The sequence below is a fragment of the Centropristis striata genome, chromosome 2 (assembly GCF_030273125.1).
Source record: "Centropristis striata isolate RG_2023a ecotype Rhode Island chromosome 2, C.striata_1.0, whole genome shotgun sequence".
Classification (NCBI taxonomy): Eukaryota; Metazoa; Chordata; class Actinopteri; order Perciformes; family Serranidae; genus Centropristis; species Centropristis striata.
This window is the reverse complement of record NC_081518.1, coordinates 35,050,643-35,074,942: the sequence shown is the minus strand read 5'-3', so window position 1 is coordinate 35,074,942 and position 24,300 is coordinate 35,050,643. Positions and strand designations below refer to the sequence as shown.

At 40.7% G+C, this 24,300-nt stretch overlaps 2 protein-coding genes across 4 annotated transcripts in view; one reads left to right on the top strand and one right to left on the bottom strand.

The window, feature by feature from the left end:
• Positions 1-24,300, top strand: part of loxl1 (lysyl oxidase-like 1) — a 272,803-nt gene that overhangs the window by 77,588 nt on the left and 170,915 nt on the right. The window lies entirely within an intron of this gene.
• Positions 2,003-24,300, bottom strand: part of insyn1 (inhibitory synaptic factor 1) — a 56,383-nt gene continuing 34,085 nt past the window's right edge. Inside the window, exon 2 of the mRNA XM_059349886.1 lies at positions 2,003-2,945. Within this exon, the coding sequence (XP_059205869.1) occupies positions 2,127-2,945 (819 nt within the window). The 3' untranslated portion in view covers positions 2,003-2,126. The remainder of the gene's footprint in view (positions 2,946-24,300) is intronic.

Genomic DNA, 24,300 nt, shown 5'->3' with positions numbered 1-24,300 from the left:
ATTGACCGCTGTGGTTGACTCTTCAACACCTGCCAGTTGGGGCAGTGCATGATCCACTTTAAAGCAGGAAACTAATGGAGGCCAGGTCATAAACTTTCTCAAATTACAAGAAAACACCCTGAAGTGTGTTTCTGAAAATTTTAATTTGAGATGAAAAATAGGCAATGTATTAGCAGAACAAGTTTGACAGTTTGTTTTGGGCCAGGACTGGTGGCAATCTGTTTGAATGGGAGAGAGACCAAATGCATCTGCCAGAGCAGATAAAACTTGAGCTCTGCAGATTTGTCTGGTTCCCAAACTAATGCGGATGTTTGTTCAAGTTTTCATTTTTCAGATGAGTCTGGTTTGAATTTGTTGTTGTTATGCTGTGAAAAGGGGGTGTGATGTCAGGTGGGTATTCAATACTGCGGCTCCAAAAGCTGAACACTACTGGGCATACTGGCTCCAAATGTTCAAAATGGTGGCTCCTATATCCAGGACATTGACTTCTGTATAGTGGGAGAAAGTGGAGACGCATCATCCATTCGTTATGAAGCAATGGTCTGGGCCCTTTGATAACGCTGGAACTAAACTTCTATTTCCAGACTAATATCCACTTGCCAATCAGTCTGGCGATGCCAGGCTAAGTTCCAAAAACAAAAATCCTGTGATTTTTTTTTAGACCATTTCACAGTGTTTCTCACTACCTGCATCACATTAAATGAACTATATTAGTTATGTGAATGAATAAGATTCTACAAGCACCTCTGCCTGCTGCGGAAGGTTTAGTCCTCATTAGGTGATCAGAGGCACAAAGGTCAACTTCAAGAGAGTCAGCAAGAAGTTACCTCTTGAAGACTATGACATTTTACTCTTTTCTTTTCAAACCTATACACAACAATCGGAAAGTAAGTGTGAGGGGACCAGGGGAGTAGACTCACAAAGCCATTCCCCGGGGTAGATTATTGCTCGGTAAAAAAAGAAAAATCTTTGAACACTCACAGAAACACTCTCTTTCCACCACCAGCTCTCACTCCTGGACATGCATTTTTTTGAAATGTCAGTTCTTCAGGGCTACAGTTCTAATTTTTGTTCCACTCAGTGTTAGTAAATAGATCTGACTGTGAGTTTTTGTTCACAGATCCCAGGAGAGTGGCATGCATGCTCAGCAGAGAGACCTCTCACTGCAACCTCCCTCTAACATATTGATCAGGAATGGCTATTGGCGTTAGCCCTGTGAATAAAATGCTGCTCTGCTGAGTTCAATTCCCCACTGGGCAACTGAATGGAGAGACAAAACCTTTAGCACTTTTCAGCGGACTGCTATTTAACTCGGATCCCAGGTCTAATGACGTCACCACCAGGCTCGGATGAAGAGAACAAATTGGAAATGTCATTTTTTGAGGACTGCACACACTCACATTACTTTATATATCTTGTTTTTCTGCCTACCACTCTTATGTTTCTGCAGCAGACCAAGAAGAGATCACATTGAGATGATTTATAAAATCAATGGCAGGTAAATAGTGTTCTTTTCTGGCTCTTTGCTCCAACTTGTTTGTGACATCAAAGAGAGGAAGAGGCTTGACATGTGCATCTAGAGACATTATCCCGCTGAAAGCAACAATCCCCTTGACATTTGAAATAACTGGAACATGAAAAAAGACAATGTTTATACAGATTCAGAGTACAGAATGTGCAGCGTTTTGTATCCACATTATAGGAACAAGCATTTTCTTTTCCTTTTTGTGACCTCTGCTATAGTACGAGGAGGGGTTAGGACCTCTCCATACTTCACTTCCAATTTTGAACACTGAAAATGTTCCAGTAAAAATGATTGCTTTTTATAATGTCTGTAATCGTTTCAAATGATAACACATAGGGAATCCATTCAGTGTATCTTTTAACATTAGAACAGGCACTAACCTTTTGGTCCACCAGTAACTTTCATCCTAATGATCTGCTTTGCTTCATTTCATCTTGTTTTCCCTGAGCCTCAAAATAACTTTAGGTAGTCGAGTGATTTCCCATATATCATTTATTTATTTAGTAATTAATTTATTTGTGTATTAATCTATGAGCTATGTATTTAATATTAAATAATGCACAGTCCTCTTCATGAGATTTATGATAAACTTAGGGCTTTCTCAGTGGTCCTTTGTTTTCTGTTTGGTTGGAATATAGGGCAGTACAGTTTGGGTGCTCTTGTCAGAGACAGTTTGTGTGCTGCTATTTCGTAACAGTTTTTTGCGGCAGCCGGGGTTCAAGAGACCTTTCCTGGGTAGTGTGTGAGCTCCCGTTGTCCCCTTCATTGGCGAGGAGATGTAGGAAGGGTCCAGACAGTTATGGAGGAGCGAGTGCTCAGAGGAAGAACGTTTGGGGGCGACTGAGCTCGACAGGAGATTGGGTTCACTGTCGCTCTCCGGTGTAGCACAGCCACTCTTGTCCTCTTGTAATTCCTCTTGCTCCTCCTCCTCATCATCATCACAGCACAATGCGTGGTACAGGATTTTATCACTGAAGCGGACTCTTTCTCTTGTGCCGGAGGTACGAGAAGTCTTGTGGCTGTGCGTGGAGCTGCTGGCCTCCTCGCTGGACGAATCAGGAGTAATAATGCGGGGCCCGTTGGGGATGGGCAGCCCGCCGTTCATCTGGGAGTAGACCGAGGCAGTGGAGGGGGGCGGGGTGGGGGTCTGCGTCTGGGTGGGGATGGTGCCGCGGCCCAGGTCCGATCGCAGATCTCCTGGTTGCTCACCAGGTATGCGAGCAGTGGCGCCAGCAGCCTCCAGGTAGCTGCAGAACTCCCAACTATCAGAAAGCACATCTGCATTGAGGAAGTCCAGCCGGAAGGCCTCTCCCAGACCTCGCTCGCTGCTGGACGTGCTGCTGGCTGTGGCCACCGTCCAGTCATCTGGCTCCAGGTCAAAGTCAAAGTCTGACGTTAGTTTATCGATCTGACCCACCACCTGCAATACAAAAGCGAGAGAACAAGAAAGAGAAGTGATGAGATTTTGTAGATAAACACAGTTTAGGCCAGAAACAGATTTAAATCAGATATTTCTATCTATATTTATGTTTAACAGAATGGCTCTATAGATGGCAATGTTGGTCTGCTGTTCAGGCAGAAATATATGAAGTGGATGGATTGCCATGAAATTTTGTGCAGACATTAATTACTCAGGTGTGATTTACACCATTGTTGGCAATGTGAAAACATTTTGAGTTCGGACTGAGTTACTGTAACTGAGATCACCGTTAGAGGTTTAGGTCACATTATTAGAACACATCACATAGCATATTCACTTCTGGTGAGATTTTTACATGACCCCATTAGCAGCACAGTAAAACAAAAATCTCTTTGAACCACAACTGCATTACTTTAAGGGTGATAAAGTGTTTTCACACCTGTGGTTTTTAGTCTGGTAAAATGGGACTCCAGTTCATTTTCACCCTTGGTGAGATATTTTTGGCCAGATGTGAACTCAGGTGCGGACTGATACAATCAAACCGAGAGCCTTTAAAGGTGGTCCCAAATGAACAAAGTAGCGGTTCATTTGTGGTGAGAATATGATATGTCCTTGAGCTGACTCAAATATCACGTGGACTCTGCATTGTGGGATGCGGCAGAGCACACAAACCGTAGTAGTAGCAGCAGCTAGCAGGAGGATTGCATAGCAATATTTTCTCACAGAGATATGCAATCTTCTGTCTTATTTTTGTGGGAAACAAAACTGAACCACGTTGAGAAATGCTCCAAATTTACAAACTCATCAGATAGTTTAGACCAGGGTAAACTATGGGCATGTGCTTAGACTTCAAGTACTTAATTGGATCTGTTGACTAGGTCCCTGTTTTATATATTTTGTGCATGCATAGTCCCAACAATATTGTTGCACTATTGCATTGACCAACAGGTAGCACTAACATGGCGAGATATGCAGCAATGCTCCTGCAAAGACAGGTTTACCATTCTAAAAAAGGGATTGCAAATGTTTTATGAAGAATAAAATGCACGTGACACATTTGTTGAAACCTCAGGGTAAACACAATGTGTTTTGGTGAGTAGCACTGAATGTAAACATAACATTTGTTTGTTTACCAGAAAACTCCACAGGGCCCCTTTAATGTTCACAGGGGGGTTATTATTACTCATATTTTGGTACTTTCAGAAGCATTACAAATGCAGAATGCATACTGATCTTATCTTTCACACATATAGTAAGTAAATAGACTCAAATGGCATAAGTTGAAAAAAGTGTGAAAGAAACTTAACTAAAAGTACTAATTGTGAAACTGACTTTAATATAAATCTCTGTGACAGCTTACCCGATACTACATTACACGAAATTTCCAGATGCTTTATACCCCACTGATTTACCCCCCATAGGCAGGTTTAACAGAAGCTAAGATTTATTCACAGCTGCTAATAGATCTGTGTTTGCCTTTACAGCTTGCCATTACAATACTTTTCATCCATAAATCCTTAATTGTTTGTTCATGGTATTAAAATTGTTTTTATTTCCACCAAGGCCTCCTGTGGACAGGTGTTGTAAATTAGCTTTATGCTACATCAAGACAAAATTAAATATCCACTGGAATGCGGTTGTAGCAGTGGAGACGTGTCAGGACTCATCAAAGAGGCTTCTTCAGCTCTTAGAGAAAGAGAAAAGAAGAACTGAAGAAGCCTTTTAGATGAGCTGTGAAAGCAGCACATCCTCAGTCCAGCCCTTGATGTTGTGCTGCAGCTACCAGGATGAGTGAGATGCACCTACACATACAGCTTCATAGCCCACACTTAACCCAGTGATTTTGATGTCTATACATTCATGTATATTTAAATTCCACTGCTATTGTAACATACAGTACTTGTCAAACAAAATCATCTCAAAATTACCCCCTACTGCACGGTGTCCTGTAAAAGCATTTCATTCATTGTTAACTCAAAATTTAACCTCAGTGCTTCCTGTCATCAGCAGCCACAGTGGTGAGTGTTTGATGAATAGAAAGCACTTCAGCTGAAATCACGCTGGTTTGCTGACAACACCTAAAATCCAAGCCCCCTATGCTTGACATTTTAGCACCTTCAATCAGCATGTTCAGCTCTCAACAGCTATCTATTATAAAATGAAAACACTCAGCCTTCATGCAGCTTGTAAACGATACATTTCCTCCAACTGTTCAGCAATCATGCCCAGTGGATTTTAACTCAAAAAAGTTTTTCTTTTTTTCCCATAAACATAACATAATTGAGGCTGAATAGCGGAGAAAGTGTAGTTACTTTGTGAGATTTGTAAAACATGCCTCTGTAATTATTTGCAGTGTTTGCTCCTTTCTGGCTCTTATGACTACAAATGAGAACGGTTGTATCAACAACACAAAGTCCTATCTGTGTGTGTGGAATTAAAGTCCTTATTCAGTCTCTGGCCAACTTTAAATTGGACAGAGAATGGAAATTATGAGTCTCAGACTGCAAATGCAAAAACGCTGATAACATGCGCACCAAAAGCTAAGGTGATCTCCACCGCAAACATGGCAACTGACATTCATGAGCTTGATGATCCCAGCAAATATCTCAAGATGATGATTTGAATCTAAGACAAATTTGCTCACTGAATCCTTGAATCCAAAATAAGATCACTGACTTCCATTACTAGCTGCAAATTTAAGAGAGAGAAACTGTGAAGGGTGAGTAGATGCTGCTATTCTCTTCACTACTACACTTTATATAGCTCCAGAGTCCTTTCTCTCCATTCAATATATATTTGCTGCTGTTAAGTCACGCGACCTGCATTTATATCTGGCTGTTTACGTTTACATGCATGGCATTGGCTCATCTGTCAATGAGCTTCTCTGCAGATCTGCCAGTTGTGGCATCGTACACCTCATGAGTACCTGGACCGTGCTTCTCTATTGGCAGACTGCCCGGAGGGAATTGGGCTGTATGAATCCTCTAATCCTTGAATTACTCAACGTGTTTGCAGTGTGATTTGCCGACTTTTTACTCAGAGTTGTTAATGTAAGACGTTTCTCTGCGCCCAGAGGAGGCTGAAAACTCGAGCGAGGGACTTAATTTAATCAATGAGTTAAGAAATTATCTGCCAAATGTATTTCACAAGCTTTCCATGACACCAATACAAAACTATTTGGTTCGTTAGCAGTTATTGGAATGAGCAGAAAGTCATTCTGAATACATTGTATTGAGGTAGGTTTAACGCAATACTGTGACATTTTAAAGGAAAGGTAAAAGGAATTTTTAGAATAATGTTTCTGGTCACCGAACATTACCCAAATGTTGCTGTTGTTTCTCTGCAGTGGCTCGTGTTGCTTCTTATTTTCCTTTTTAAAATGCATTCCTGAGTGTTAACGGAAAGCTGCGGCAGCTTCCACCGCTGGTTAGCCTGACCCCTGCCTGCAGTATGTAGGCTAATTTAGCTTGATAAGTGTCTCTGCTCGAAGGGTTCTGCCGAATCTTTCTAGGTCACAATGCAGCACACGCTCTATGCAGCAACAATGAATGCTAGTCTCTTGCTTTCTCTTCTAGTCAGAGAGTGTGTGATGAAGGAGCTATGGAGCGAATTGGAGGAGCAGATTGCTTTAGCACAAAGGATGAATGAACACATCAGGAACCAGTCATTATCAATGCGCACAATGTGTCAAAAATAGAAAATGCATTATGAAAGTGTCAAAAATAGAAGGCAAAAGTAATTATGTGGCTTTACATTGAAACAGAGGAGCACCTGTACACGATGCATTATATCTGCACATCAAGATACCAAATGAGAAAACCCCATGTTAGCTCCCACAGTGCAACTTATGAAGTAACAGGCCATTTAGGAGCAGAAAATGAACACTGCACAAGTAAACAAAATTTGTCAAATGCTCATTTCCTATGCAATAAGCAGCTCATGTTTACTGTACCAACACGTAATGGTCTTGTGCACATGAGTCTAATCAGCCAGAGTAATTAAAAACACCTGTGTGGGTGGACAACACATGCTACATGTTTAAACTGACTGATGTCCTCCTGACAGTTGTTGCAGCCTCAAGCAATTCCTGAAAAGGAAGTCGAGTCTATTGGTTAAATACTACTTACTAGTAAATATTATAGGTGTCCACACATTAGGAATCTAATTACTTGAATGTGATTGATGTATCAAAACAAGTAAATTGTTGTGTATAGGTGCTGTGCTGTCCGTAGTGCTGACAGAGTGGAAGGACAGACAGACAGATCGACAGAACACAGGTTCTTAGCCCACATGCTTTTTGTGGTTGTAAATAGATATTTTGGGCCCAATTTCATCCCCCAAGCAGTCCACAGACAGAAGAGAGTTGATGGGACAATCAATGAGAAACAGGGAGAGGGACGCCATTTGCGGGTGTCAGCTGTTTGTTCTTGCCTCCTCCAGCTGATTTTAACAGAGAATAATTCATTAACATAAAAATTAAGATTTGCTGCTTGCTCCTTTTGAGTACTCTGGTTAATACATGTATTCTTTGAATTTGAACCATAGCTCATGCATTGTTGTTGTTATTTAGCCATTTTGAGGCTCAAATGGTCCCACAGACTTGGATACTCCAACTTTGTCTCCCATGATGATTAAGTCATACACACTAAGGATACTGATTGAAAGCACATCAGTTCTTTTCAAATGTGTATTAAAAGTATTATTAATAGGCTTACATTTCAAATGTGTATTAAAAGTATTATTAATAGGCTTACATTAATGGCAAAATAGACTGTAAATGTATATCATGATTTTGTTTGGGAGAAAATAAGCAGTTCAATATAAAACCAGTCATTCAGCACTGCCATATAGCCTGAATGGAATGATCCTTTTATTCATAACCACATTTTTCCACCATTGCAACAATTCTGCTGTGAGATTTGCAGTTAGATCAGGAATCGATGAATAGCTGACTAATTGGGGTCAGTCCTCGTAAATATGGCAAAGCGTTTTTTGACTTCTCCTTTGTTTTGTCCCCTTAAAATGCTGGCTATGCAGCTTGAAGCTGTGATAAACCTCCGGAGGAGCTGGGCTGTGTATTGCTGTGGACTTTATGACGCTACTTCACTACAAAGTTTATGATGCAGTGATAGCACATCCTTGTGACTGAAAAGACTCCATTTGCAACACAGTTAAGCAGTAATGTATAGTATAAGTGTGGATATAAGTGCTAGGGATCTGGCTTTATCTTATGTCTTTAATTTTCTCTCAACACCTCAGCTGAAAACTTAACTTACTTCCTTTACTGTAAATGGTGTCTTGTGGAAGCTACTAAAAACTATGATGATGGATATAACAATATCTATAATGCTGTACATGAGTGATAAGCATCCTAATTATAGCAATGAACAGTTTTTCAACAATATGTCTGAAAATAGTTTATCTACAATTGAGGCAGCACATCTGATCTTGTTTATACAGTCCATACAGAGCAATAAATGGTATTGTTACTTTTTTTTTTTTCCTTTTCACTGCACACTATCAGCCGGCAGCTGCAAGTCAACTGTGGTCACTGCACCTGATCAACACTGAGTTCAGTCATTTCAGAGCTCTCAGAGGTGCTTTAAAAGAGAGGCTGCCTCGGCAGCATCAGCCGAGGGTTTATTACTGTACCTCAACACCTGTCTGAGATGATTGGGCCGGGTAATTGAGGGTCAGAGCGAAAGAGGGCACTTGGAGCCTTGTCTGTGACAGAAAGGTACAGTGATGGAAAAGACAGGCAAGGATAATCTTACATAGAGTGATGGTCAGTAATGTAAAAAAAAAAAATCTCAGAAGAGCCTCTTCTCAGGCAGAGTGGTGATTTGGGAAATAGATTCCATACTGTCTACTATCATTACAAGAGTCCTTCTCACAAATATTCAGCTCCACCTGGTATCATGATTTATTTATCGTGAGTGGGTACCTATTTCTTTTCCCCCAAGTGAGCGCCTGTCCTCTGTTAATGCTAATTGAAAATGTACTGCAACATTAGTAGTGGAATAACTTATTCCACTGCTAATGTGCTGCTGAAAAATACAGGCTGAGGTCAAAATCAGCAAATGTGTGTGTAAAGTTGCCTCTGATGAGGAGGGGGATAGTTACCACATGTTCTAATCACTCTGTTGGTCTTTAAACAGCTGTTTAACAGGAAATGCTTGTTTTGATGTGCATTGATGGCTTTCTGTATGAAAAGATTTTTGTTAGCTGTCTAGTAAACAGATGGAGGTTGCCATCTTTTGCAAGTCTTATAAACACAAATGATGCAAAAGTGCATCTTAATCATGTTCCTAATGACCGTAATATCATGTTTTTCCAAGTTTCTGATGTCTTGCATATTCTAGTATTTATCAGCAAATAAAAACAACTCTGAAATATGGCATCTGTAGCATTGCAGTCTGTACATATGTAAAAAATACATCAGGTGTGAGTTACCAAAATAAATGAGACATAACACCCTCACTGGGTTCATTTGAAATGCACGCTGTATGAGTGAATTTTCTGCGGATCGCTTCATTACGCTGTGTTCAAGTGGCCTCTCTCCATCTGTTCCTGTGCCACCGTTCTTCCAGGAGTCATTTTCAGAGTAGACTGAGAGAAGTTTGCAGTGCTTGTTTGTTAATTATGCAGCATCCGACGTCTAGCATGGCTTTGCTTTTTCACGGGAGAATCTGAAATGTGTTCAGTGGAGCCGTTCAAACACATCTAAGTGTTATTTCTTTCTCAACATGTCACAATAGATTTCCAGCCTGCCCCTGTGCAGCACTTCCAGCGCTGGAAGCAGTTTATTCCAGTTAGGAAGTCTCAGCAATTATCAAAATAGCCTCGCATGCTGGCTTCGTAAGTAAAACGTTCACAAATATTGTTTTAATGCAGTTAGCTCCTGCAGTTTTGCAGTTTCTCCTTACTCCTTACCCCATGCTTACTTCCCCTCAATTTAATTCCCCTTGAGACGTTAAGAGGGGACTATCCAAGCCACTCACAATGTGGTGATATGGTTTATCTTATCCCCCAGAAGCTAATTTATCATCCCCGACTTACTCTGAAAGAAAATATCTACTGGATTCACTATAAAAATTGTCCAGTGACTCGTAAATGTGTGCAATCTCTTCCAGACATCTTATTCACTATTGGATGAAACAGCACTTTGGGAGCATTTTGAATTTCTTGTTACGTACTTAATATTACCCAGCAGTATGTGAACAACATGGAGAACGGCGTGATATCTTCACAGCACTGTTGGCTTAGAAGCTTGGGCCAAATTGCACGAGAGCTCAGGGCAGGTTTGTGGAGCAGGAGGTGGAGGCTCTGAGTGGCACGCTGAACAATGTCATGTATGAGAATTTAGACCTTATAGAGACATGTTTGTTAATAATATGAGTGCTTAGGACAGCAGATTCATCAATTATGCTCCAGGAGTAATTTAACATTTTAATAGAGATTTCACTGCTTTCTTTCTGCTATGAAAACTTCACTGAAATGCATTGTAACACCTGTAATTTCAACCCGAGGATAGCTCTGGTACTTTAAAATAAACTATAAACTTAATTATAGTCATAATTCAAGCTTGGTGTGTTGTTTGATTTTGTATGGACCAACACTTTAACATTGCTGCACAAATGTACAGCTGTGCCTCGTGTTATGTATGTTTGGGCGGGATGATGGCTCATTTCGTAGTTCTACTTGTTACTCTGTTCAATGACAATAAAGTTGAATCTCATCTCAAATCTCATTTGTCAATTACAGGTGTCAGAAAATGTTGATACACTTAAGTATTGCAATATTATGTCTTGTGAAACTATATTAATTCTCCAAAACTCACAATTTTTAAATAACAGTTTGCACATGGAGATTTGTAGCAAACAAACTGCACAAAAATATTGCCATTGTTGGAAGTTACAGGGACTGATAAATGCAGATGCCACATTTTTTTGCTCAGATACTCTGCATAAGATGATTGTGTTTTTTAATACTACGACAGTCTAACTAAAAGTAAAATAAAAAAATAATATAGCCAATGCTCACAGTATAATATCGCAGCATATTAAAATTATTACCCCTGTATCATGATATGTATTGTATCACCACATTCTTGCCCTACTGTCAATATGTTTCTGCAGCAATGTCACAAATACAAATTTACTCCACAATTACATTGAGCGTGGTTGTGATTCTACTGCAGTTGACTCTGCAGAGGTCCAGTGGGTCTGTGGGCGGGCGACATTACAGACGAGCCGTGGGGACCTGATTTAGGTCAGGCTAGATTGGTGAGATGTGTTGCAGGGTGTTGGCACAGGGATGAAGTGTCCTTTGAAGTGTTCGCTAGAAGCATTTGGTGTAATTATCCTGTCATGAGAGGGGCTATAAGCCTGAGACTTCATTAGGCACATGCCCCCTGCTTTTTCATCTTTTCTCAAAAAAAAAAAAAACACTCATCTTTATGGAGGCCTTAAAGTGCTAAACAACGCTGTGATGAGCATAGGGCCAATACCTCCTGACAACTCACTAATCAAAAACATCATTACGAACTTCACCGCATAATGGGCCTCATTTATCCCTTTGGGGCTTTAAAAGAGGTGGGCTTCTGCATTCCTTGAGGTCCAGAAAATCAACCACTTCCTTAGCCAAATTTAGGTCATTAGACTGGGCAGACTCATCCACCTGCTGTATGGCAAATTTGGAAGGTTTATACAATTATGCAGGAGAGGTTACGGGTTGTACAATCAGTGAGCGAGCAAGATGGGATCTCTGTCTTCCAGCAACAGGGAGGCAGCAGATGCAGCATGCGTTGGTGCTGGCAGAGCACACCGATCATTTATAGAGGTTCTCCTTCATTGCTTCTATCCGTGTTGAGAGAGCTAGCAACAGTAATGACCAGGGAAAGATGGTAGTTCCACACTACGGGGCTCCCCAGTCTGTCTGCTTCCCTGTGATAGCACTCGGATTAGGCCTGAATACTGTGGGGTCATGCTGGTCACATGCGAGGAGGAAAAGGTGTGCATGTGAGCGCAACCAGGCCACACTGACCCATTTTAATGACTCAGTAGTGTTTTCATTAACAACATGGTGTCTTTCTGTAGAAGGCCAGTGAAGGTCTAAAGTGATTACAATTTGTCAGAGCGCTGCAAATGTGTGTGTGTTTGTGTGTGCAGTGGGTTGGAGGGTAAATGTAGTTGACCCGTACTGGATACTGGAAAATTTCTCCGGCAGGGGGAGAATAGAAGGCTACAGGAACTGGCTCAGCCCAATCCAGCAGTAAATCCCTCACCCTGACACCTCACACTGCCACTTTGACTACAGGCCAAACCAGTAAGCAGATAAGCAGCAAGTGTAAAGACTGGGAAAATAAGATACATGTCACATGTCACATAGCTACATTTTGTGTTGAACATTAACTATGTTAACCCTCTGTGTTGTGTGGGAAATATAAGGAATTTTTCTGTAGTTAAAGCTGATTTGTTGCAAGAACAATGCCTCACATGATTCTTACTATAACAGTAGATAGGCACTAAAAATGTCTCCAAACATCTTAGTCCATAAACATACCACAGTGGAATATTAACAAGTTTTGTAGATCAATAACATCAGATGGTGTCTATTGTCAAAAAGTCAAAAGATAACTGAAAATGACTAATACACATTGTATTACCCTCAATAATTCAATGAACAGAAAAAAGGAAGTGAAATACTAACAATAACTAAATAGCTATTAATAATATAAAAACAATTAAAAACACAATTATCTTGAGAGTCCTCAACCAATGTACCTGGACATTAGTTATTGCCTACATTGTATCCAGCTCAAAGGTTACAGCAAGTCCACAGTCGATAGAGGTAATGTTTCCGTGTATTGAATAAAAGGTTGACAGATCTATAGAAATACATCACATCTGTTATTCAGGCCATGCATGATTTTCTCTAACTGCATACAGTTGTCAGTTCTGACATTTGGAATGATAGCTCGGAGTGCTTCATGGGGTTTTGGTTGGCTTTTGGCCCTATGTTGTTGTGGATTGGCTGACTGACAACATATAAAAGCAGAAGTAGTGTAGCAATAGGAATAATTGAGCTGATGTCACAGAGTGATGAAACGTAATTGCTGGGAGGCAAAACACCCATATTACTTGAAACTGTCAGTATGTTAGCAGAATGTTGTGGCACAGATTTCCTCCTGAAAACCACCATGAAGAGAGACAAAGGTTACCCATCAGTAGTAACTGTGTATCACATCACATTTGAGGCTTAGATACGTGAGACTAAAAAAAGTCATACAGAAGTATTGAACAAACTATTTGAGTGTTTTATATAGAAAAATAGCCATCTCTTGTGAATTGAACATGAATTAAGTATTAACAAAAAGCAGGATCATCTGTCCATCCATTAGTCAAATATAAAGATCAGGTAAAATCCGACATCCACTGTTGTACAACAACAAGAGCCATAACAATGTTTTGCATCATTTTACAGTTTTCAGGCAAAGTTGGTAAATTCTATTTTTCTTAGAGTGTGGGTTGATCACCCTTTTGTTAGTTAGTTGTTTTTTTAAATCAATCTACTGTATGTACTATGACAGCTCGCCATGATCATCCGTTGCTTTAATTAGTAATGCCCACCAGTGCTATGCGATCTTGTGTTTACTCCTAAGTCAATAAAGTCAATAAATTTATAATTGGCAATATTTTTGTCAGTATCAAAAGAAAATGTGATAAACTAAAAAAAAGGTGCCGCCATTGATATTGTACTGTATATGGCACAAAACTTTGGCTGTGGCACATGTAATTGTAAATAGGTACACACATAAATATGTATGTACGTAATGTATGTCCTCACATTGGTCTTCTTGAAACAAACCCGCATCTATGGTCATAAAAGACACGTTATTCAACGAAGGAGCAGAAGGAAGATGAAGGATGGATGGAGGGACAGAGGGATGGAAGAGGGGAGCCAGCCAAGCAGCAGGCGAAAGACTGATTGGCAGGAAAATAATCTTCCTCATCCAAACTTATTTTCACATTTAACTTACGCAGCTTTTTGGGATCTCATTGTCAGCTTTGTTCCACTTTTGTATCTGCAAGGAACATATTCATATCGTTGAAAAATATAGCCTCCAATAAAAACTTCTTCCCAACATCAGAGTTGATTTGCACCTCACTCACACAGGCCCATTATCACTCATATACAGTCACACACAGCCATCAATGCCTTTATCATAACTTCGGATGAAACTGTAAACCCCCCACTCAGCGAAATATTTTTGCAGTATCCACTTCCTTCAGCCAACAAGATGGAGAATTCTATTTATGGTTGTGTGAAAAATGATCCAGGTCTAGTGTTACCATGCAAAGCTATCACCTGCTCTCTTTTTGTAATTAAAAATCTTCCTTTCCAAATTCCTGTTATGGCTCCTATCACTGTCTGTCTTCTCAGGCTGGGGACAGATGATATTGTCTAATGACAGTTTTCATGCGGCAGCAATGGGTGTTATTTCACAATTCCAGGGGTGTAAATGGATTTACACACCCCCAGAAATCTGCAAAAGAAAACTACCCCGAAGGCTTACCTTTTTTGTAACATGTTTTTACTGTTTGCAGTACGAACATTCTGCAGTTATATCCATCAGCTCTTTTGGTGGTGAAGAAAAAAGATGACTATACAGTCTGTTGCCAGTGAATCAGATATGTTGATGTAAAACTGGACAACTCTGCAATGCAGCTTAGTGTTAATCACTCAGGTATCATCCATGACAGCTGCTAGACTGTTTTCATTTGTTGTCACCTGTGTCAACAAGTCACAGTTGCTGCGATGACACTAGTTCCTCGGAAGTAAATGAAGGGGTTGTTTTTTTTCCCTCAGTGCTCATAACATTACAGATGATTTCTTTATAGACATAATGTGTGTTGAGTTCAGTGTTGGTTTCACACTGTCAACTCTCCATACTGTCACTGTTTGTCTCAACAAGCAGTAATCACCACGTTGTGTAGAAGTGTTGCAGTTCCTGAAGCTGAAAGGTGTATGCGGCTAGAAGACTGAAAATAGTAAAACCTTCAAGTCAGTAAACACAAAGTCAAATTACAAAATCAATTTAGGTTTTCCAAAGGCATCAACAGAACCAAGTTTTGTGCAACAAAGTCTTCCTACGCAACAAAATACATCATATCTTTTTCTGTACCCTCCAAAACAACCAATGAATAATGTTTTTTTTTTTTTTTAAAAACATGCTTTTTGATCTGACACACGTGGTTAGGTTTGGAACCTATGAATACTTGGTTGAACATTAATTTGGTGACCCATGATTACTGTGTAGCAAGTGCTGATGAAAAATAGTAATAATAATAATAATAATATAGCTCTGATGCAGAATAAAGCGAGTAAACAGTTAACAAAACGCCTAAATTTTGTTACTCTAGAAAAACACACATGCATAATTTCCTGTGAATACCTCATGTGCAATATGCAACCCCCCACGAGCCCTCGTCAAGCTTTGCTACAATTACACAATTAGGCCCAACGGTGGAATTACATCTTCGAGGCAACAAGTGTTGGCACAGGGCCCAAACGGATTTCTTCCCAAAGACTGACATTGGGAAAGAAATTTCTGTAAACCACCAGATCATTTTTTTTGTTTCACAACCCCCACAAAATAACAAATTTCACGACAAGAATTTGATTCATCAGGACCGATTATTTGATTTGGAAAGCCTAGAAGAGCTCTGTGCCCCACAGTGCAAAATATTCTCTGGAGGTCCAGGTAATTTTAAACACATACTTTTTTGGCTTTATGTGCCACTGAGTAGCTTTCATAGGAATGAACAGGGGCCCCATCTTTAAACATTCATGGTGTTAAGGCAATTTGAACCCAGCTCTGGCACAAAAAATGGGGTAATTGCTTCTACGTTTACATTGAATGGCTATTGCAGAAAAAAATCCAACCCCAGATAGTAGTCATTATGGTAAAACATAAATTTTCCAAACTGCAGTAAATAAAGTTTGATTCCATGAAAAACTAAAACGTGGTCTGAAAGTCATGTACTATCAGGTTTCCTCTGCAAACTTCTTCCAAGACTTTTTGTTGAGGTATGATAACTTCAAACTACTTCTTCAGTCATTACTCCCAAAAGCTCAAAGGTCACTTGCCAGGTAAACATGGACATATGTTGTTCTAAGCATTCAAACAACCTTTGCTGTTCTTTTTTAATGAAGACAATCTCTGCATTATGTACAAGAATATATACACATGCTCTGATGAATGTACTAATAATTTAATTTGGAGGCAGCTGTTAGCAATGTACAGCAGCAGATATACTGTCATATACACACCATGACACATTGCCCAAACTATTAAACATACAGGCCACATCTGCAGCTCTGCTCCATATGCAATAATGTATTAGCCGGTTATAAATTATGTGAGCATGTCCCTTCTTTCATTCAAACCTCAGCCATGAATCTGCTGTGCCTGGCTGTAACTTTTTTTACAGCTGCAGTGCTTTTCTGTGTGGCAGCTGTACTTGTTCACATGCAGAACTCATATACCCTGATGAAATAAGACATATCCATCAACAACATGTCAACAACAGAAAGTATAAATCTTGCATTAAAATGTAAATGAACTGCTTGGACCTATAACAGACAGGAAAGCTTACCAGTGCTCTCAGCTAAGGGGCTTGTTTTGTTATCACTCTTTGTGTTAGCATGCTTATAGGTAATGATGCTAATTAGCTGGCACCCCGGAAAATATATGTGATTATTGATCAATATTCAATGTTAATTTCTAATCATCGCACCTGCCACAAATGATTCACTTTCGACTGCTTGTTGATTTTCAGGGTACCCTACATCAATGCGCAGTTGTACAGACTCATTTCTACATTTACTTTCAAGCCATTGTGTCATAAATACACAGCATTTCCCAGAATTCTAACCTGCTAACATATATAGAGAACATAAAAGACAATATACAGTGTATATATATAGTGTTTCTTTTTTTTCTGGCACATCTCTTATAATTGACAGCTAAACATGTGGCACATTACATTGGCTATTAAGCATTTTTAAAGAATATAAATGATGTTATAGCACCAACTTGAACAAATATTGAGCTAAAATAGTTCGATTAGAGGTTAAACTAGACTTTTCCACCATCGAGTTATCCCTGCTGTGTATTTCAATAAACTACAACAGTCTTTTCAGCTTTGCAGCACTTGCACCATTTTTCATTTGGTTAAAACTCGGGGTCAGTTTTCATTGCTGCTCATTGTTGTCGAGCCATGACTTTGGATGAAATGTCCAGGCTGGGAAAGCAGCAGCTAACCCTACTATTAATACAGGGCATGCAATCAATATGCCACTGGCATTTCTAGGTTTCCTTAGCCTGCAGCGCTTATCTTAATGGGAGAGTGCTCCCATTTTCTTTTATTGTGTGAACCCATATCATTACCCAAATATAGCCGGATATACCCTGCTGCAGTGAAAACATTGAGGCTCAGAGAGAAAAAAAAACAATTATGTAATTTATTTTTATTTTAACCTTCTTTGTGCTGCATATAGTGGCGATGGTGGACCCAAATTATCTGGAGCTCTGCAATTCCTGCTCCATCAATTCGATTTCAAAGGTTCTTCCCGTGTTTGCAGCAGCATTGTTTCTCTTGAACCACACCATGCCAGTAGAGGCTGATGTGCCTTATGTTTAGTGTGTTAGGCTTGGGTGGTATCATGTTTTTACACAAGGGTGTTTAGAAAAATGTCAAAAATACAGAGGCTGCTCTTTCAGTCTATGTATTAACTTGTTTTTTTTAGGTGTTGTGAACAGTACACGCCCCCACCTATTGGTGTAGCAGGCAGCTGAGCTGAGAAAGATGGCGACTTACGTCACAAGTAAAAAAGTCAAATGCTTCCGTCCCTGTTTGGGAATATTTTTAGTTTAGTCCCAACTATAAAGGTGAACCAGCCAACACCGATCAAGCTGTTTTGGGGTGATTTTTGTGATTTTATCTTGCAAATTTAATGGACTGTCTCTGAAGAACTGGAGAATGGCACTCTGGTGCTGTTCAGTGGACAGCTGGTCCACTATGATGGAAGATATAACAGTATGAAAAGATGCTGCCCAAGCTTAAAATGCTTCATATTCAGGTAGAAACACATTTTATGGATAGATTTTTTCAGTCCCCCATAATCTTGAAATGATCCACACTTAGTTAAATGGTGCATTATGCTGCTGTAAGAATGTGGCCATGAAAAGATGCATTTGGACAGCGGCAAGGTTGCATAATACATTGTGGCATTCAGTAAATTCTCAGCTGTTAGTAAGGCAACTATTACGGCCTGTACCAGGAAAAATGGTCCATGTCAGCACATCACCTCCTTGTTTTACTGATGGCCACACTCACCTGTTATCTCCCTGTCACAGCAAACCCTGAGATTCTGTAATTCCCCTATTTAATGATCACATGCTTAGAGAGGCCTATTCTTGCAGACACTAATGTTGTTTGCTACTGTCATAGGCCATCTGCACTTCCAAGGCTTGATGGTCAGTTTTTATTCTCGGATGCTTCTTTTCACACCATTGTTGCATTAAGCACCTACTTGTGGACACTTTGTTAGCTTCAACAGGTCTCCGATGACCTCTCATCAACAAAGCATTTTCTTCCTCAGGCCTGTGACTGTGACTCATTGTCTGGAGGAGTGAGCTGTTTAAAATAAGCAGTTTATCTTACCTTATGTTAGCGGATATGCTATAATAGGGTCCCATTCACAGTGATTCATTATCACAGGGCAGCACTGACGTATTATATTGCACTCAACTGTCCAAAATTCCCCAAAAAACAAATACACAAACTGATAATGCGCTTATTTCAGTAAATATAAACTTCCACAGTATATTTGTGATGCTAAAAAAACTGCAAAAATGCACTAATCCTGTAATCTTAGACATATATTTAATCCTGAGTCTGTGTCTCTTGAGCTACAGAAGGGAAAGCAAAAGACCCCTAAGTAGTGAAGACTTCAAGAGATTAAAAAAACAAACAAACCTGTTGCTGCTCTATTAAAAAATAATTGGAGATTGAATTTGTGTACTTGTAAAGTGTTTGTTTGAGCTTTTACACCCAAATGAGCTTTATCTGGTGTGGTGCTAGCAGTTACGAACCAGAAAATGTGCCCATATCTCCGTGAAATCACCCTGGCTTCTGGTACAGTGTTAACAATGTCGTACTCACTCAGTGGAGCAGATCAAGGATTGCTCTCTTGATGACATAAAGAGAATTTTGACTTCTATTTTTTGCTAATAATGTTCATGTGCACATTAGGGCTGTCCCCCAAATCATGATGTTCAGAATTGCATTGACTCTAATACCCTGCCCAGTTAGTGTCAGTTCAGCGCACCGGACTCCTAAAATCAACCCACCAAGTCTCATATTTTTCATATAAGACCCAAGTTTAAATGCCTTTACTTACATAATCATTTACTTCCTCACAAGAGAGGAAAGGTGTGTAACCCGCTTTTAATTAAATTATAAAAGCTTTGTGCTCTTCTGAGCCTCTGACAGTACTGTCAGTGGAACACCCAGTGACACTGGATGGCAGTAGAGGAGGTTTTACCAGCATCTGGCTCAGAAGTAGTTTAGCCAACTTCATTGACAGTCAGCCAACAGACACCAGTCCTGCTGTCAGCTGTCGCCATCACCCTTCTCTACTTCATCACAGTGAGTGTTGTGCTTCTATCATTTTAAGAAAAGACTTGCTGATCAATTGGCTTTTGAAGATTTTGTCCAATCTTATCACAAGCAGTAGTCTACGTAACATACATTATGGTTCATTTAGGTTGATGCTATATTTGAGCACCTGTCTCTTTTAACCCCCCCTTCCCGATAATAATCATAATCACTCTAATATTAATGAAAATATCAATTGGCAACCAATATTACAGGTTTCCCTGACTTGAGCATGTAGCTTCATGTAGCTGACTTGAGCTTCAGGGAAGAATAAAACAATTTTTCAAAATAAATAAAAGGATTGTTCAGAACAGTGGTAAACCTGAGGTTCTCACAGTGAGTAGTTTAACATACGTTTTCCGCATTATTGGAAACTTTGTCCACATTTATATGCGAACATCTGACATTATTACATTATATATAAGAGAGAAAATAAGGAAACGCACAATAAGTCTCCCTTCAAATGTTGATTTTATAAGAATGGGTTCTCTTTGTTTCAAAAGTTTTACTAATGTGCAGTTATTTCTATCTGCAGAGAGACCGCCTTTCCTGAGGGGTCATGACACCTACACACATACAGTAACGGGACGTGTATGAAAGCAAAAAGATCTTGAGTGAAGGCACACTCTCCTCCTTCCCGTGCTGAAGTAGGCCACAGATATTGGCATGACTCGCTCTCCTACTTCCTTTTCTCAAAACAATTTGTCATTGCTTCCAGGGTTCTGCCATTTCTATCTGTGACAATCTGTAGGGCGGTCGCCTCAGAGAGTGACAAAACCTGTCACAGTGCGTCACTTTCACTCTCTCTCCGGCAAGCGGCGGGACATCTTTGAGTCTGCAGCACCTTTATCAGATATGGCAGTTCCTAAAGCTCTGCCTATAACAGCAGGCAAGTTGGAGGAGAGGAGCCGGCGACTTTACAGAGACCTATTTGCAAACAAAATCACTGGGAGACATTCCCCACAAGGCACCATCTGGCTGCCACACATACCTGCCTCCATCACTCCCTCACCATCACCGGCTTCTCTATTTATAGACTGCTCTCCTGTCCACCCACCCACACATTGCATCTTGTAAAACAGCAACCAAAATGTAGCAAACTGAAGAATCTCCTTCAGGCAATCAATCATCAGGGTGACAGATGTCAACACATCTCTCCGTAATGTGGGGATAACATCTTCCTAACAGTCTGCCGTCGCTAACAATAGAAATGAACAATCAGCCGGCGTCTTGCCAGACCTTGCGGAGACAGCAAGGCCGGCAATGACCTTCTTTGTCATTATCTGAACTCTGCCTATTTTTAGCTTGGCTGTGTTAGAGTAAGTAGTGAAATGAGCTATGGAATAGAATCAAGCACCTATGTGTGAGGTAAAAAACTTTCTGCAGCGACTGGTGGGGGTACTGGGTGTGATCTAATCTTTGTGTATATTGCAGGTTGATACAAGTGAAATTTGCGAGAGACATCAGCCATCAACCGACCGTGAGCTATCAGACTTATCAATAAAGCAATTAGAGTCTCATCTATGAGGGGAGTAGGCTGAATTCTGATCATTGGCATTATGTTATTGAACAAGCATTCCCCAGCGAGGGAATGATTTTTAGAGCCCAAACACAGAACGTGCACTTGCAAGCTACTCAGGCATTTGCTGCATTTTGATAAGGTCCACAGTGACTATATTTTGAATGCTATAAGAACCCTCACAGCTATGTACTACTTTGATTGCAGTTCTAAAATGTCACATGTAATTACACTTAAGAAAGCAAGGACTGCAAAATACTGGCTCACTAATAGATGTTCCCTCTGCATCCAAACAGAAATTCTCCCATATTTATTTGTGCATTTAACATATCCTCTTTCCATTTAGGTTTTATCCTCTCAGAGTAAGAATGAACTTTAGCGGAATTACAAAATAAAATACTGCCTGTGAATGCAAAATTAGTCATCAAAATCCAGATGTGCTGGCACGGCTCCCCATTAAGAACCTCCTCTCTCATTCTCTCGCTTTTTCTGGATGGGTTCCATCAGCCATCTCGTAGTGAGAACAATTAGTCAATGTGCATGGATCAGCTCCTTTAATTACATATTGAAATATTACTCATAAGCTCAAAAACATTGATTAGTTGCCTGAAATCTGCAGAGAATACATATATGTTCCCCTCAGAGCAATGCCACAGCATATTTTCCTCCCAACAATTCTCTTGATTTGCGTTCTCGTGTGTGTGTGTGTGTGTGTGTGTGTGTGTGTGTCTTGATAATTATAGGTTGCAGAGTTGGCAGGGAAACATGGTGTGTGGAGAAGCGCTACCTCACTCGCACAAACCCTTCCGGCAAGAGGAGCCTGGTAAACAAATTTCACCAAAGTGAGAGAAAAAAATCTGTTTAACTAGGGCGGTATTTTAGTGCACTATTAATATATTTCTACTAGTTTCTGGACTAATTTCTGATAGTTTGATTGTAGGGGTTGTGGTTGACCAGTCAAAGGCATTCCATATCTCCTTCGTCTGTTTGCATAATCACAAAAAATATCATGGTTATCTCCGTTCATTTGCATTTAACTAAAGCCAGTTGTCAAATGTGTGACCAGTAATGGCAAAACATGTGCAACCTCAGAAAGAATGAGTCTAAATGTAAATGGGAAATCCACCATGGCGATGGAATATAGTCCATTGTAACATGCATCATCCATCCATCAGATTTCCTCCTGTCTGCTACATTCTGCTCTGCTGTCTTGTTAGAAAACGCATAACACAGTGGGGTTCTCTACCTGCATTCTCCAGAAACATTAAAAGCGCCAATTACCACAGACAAATAAGCAATGTACAGTGAAGGTGAAGGACAGGAGAGGCAATTTTGCATCCTTTTCTCCTCTCACTTCATCTCTTGCTTTCACGCTTTAAATTGCCAGTCCATAAACAGTGGGCCCATTGTACTCTGCTGTTGACACAAATTGGAAGGAGTGAAGAATGGAGATGTATTGTTCCATGTACAGCATATTCATCTTTTCAATAAAGTTGGCATTTGTAGGGAAGAGAAAGTGTGAAGTCAGGCGCAGCATGTAATTAGCAGGTAGAGGTATAGTACGGACGATTCGTCGAGCCATCTGTGGGGAACATTTGTGAGGATCTGTGCGACTGAGCTTCCCTCGCTTCTTTGCCTTCACCTGCGTTTCACCGTGACCCCTCTCCCCTGTACGCTCAGCCCTGCCAGCCTCCTCCAAACTCACTGTAGTGCCTGTTTGCAAGTGTGCATGATGCAATAACTGGTGTTCGCCAAGGCACCTTCTGATGCAAGCTTTTCACACACCGTTCTACAAGATTCCTGGAAACATTTGAAAAGGGGTGCGCATTAATAATCCATGCATTCTGTGTCCGTGCGTAAATGCGGTCCTAACCTACAAGTGCAAGTCCTTAGTTGGCCACTGTTTTGACACCTTTCAGGGTTTCGCCCCTCTTTCTCTGGCAGCCGAGCTTTGATTGATGACAACAAAAGGGGTGGTGAAATCTGAGGGCTGGATGGAGAGATAACTGACTGGCTGAGAATGACTCAGTCTGTAGCAGAGAGTCAGTCTGCTGCAGCCTGGAGGAAGAGAGCGAGACAAGAGTGCAAGAGCGTGAGGGAGCAGGGGGAAAGGGAGAAGGTATCACAGGGTAAATGAGGCCTTGCGGTTTGGTAGTGCACATAGCTTCATCATCCTTGGCTCATGTTTGGGAGACAAACATGACTGGGCTAATGTTGCTTTATTTGAGAAGAGAAACATCAGCGACAGTCAGAGCAATGTGACCAAACACACAGAGGGGCCTCGCCCAGAAAACACGCACAAACAACGTGCATTCACGCAAGAACACACACCCACAATAGGCAACCCACAGAACTACAGTATATGTGCACACAGTCCCATACACACAGCCAAGCTCACATCTCCTGGCAGATACTCATACACCCACGCAAACACATGCATCAATCACTAACTCTTTTTTTCTCTCTCAAATAAAAACACACTGTCAAACACACGCAACAGATAGAGCACACGCCAAATCAGTCTGACTGCCAGGCTGGCTCATGCTACTTTGATCCTGATGGGAAACAGTGATTATTCTGATGGCAGCTTGTACAGCTAACCTCAGGGTTAGAGAGTTTTATTTATAGGCCAACAATAACCCTTAAAAATGTGTGCAGCAGCTCTGACTGCATCTCTGACATCATCAGGCATATTCCCTCTCGCGTGACCTTGGCTTTTATGCAGTGAATCTACATGGATTCAGAGAACGTGCAACAGGATTCAGTCAGTCACGGCAGAGGGAAAATGTCCCTTTTGTAGCCATCATTTGTGCTTCATGTTTTTTTTTGTCACAAGGTGATGGCTGCCAATGATGTCAGAGAGGCGGCGGATGCAGTGTGGACACTGGCGTCGGGGGCTTTGGCGCGCGCTCCCTCTTTAAATAGCCCCAGATCTAATCTGCAGACAGCAGCAGAGTTCTGACAGATCCTGCCTCGGTGCCTCCTCCCACTAGGTGACACATTCTTTATTTATTTTTACTCTCCTCCGCTCTGGTATTCACTCCGTGGAGCACTGGCCCCTCAAGCTATTGTCAGTTCCGTTCTCCTTCCATGTCTGAAAAACCAAATG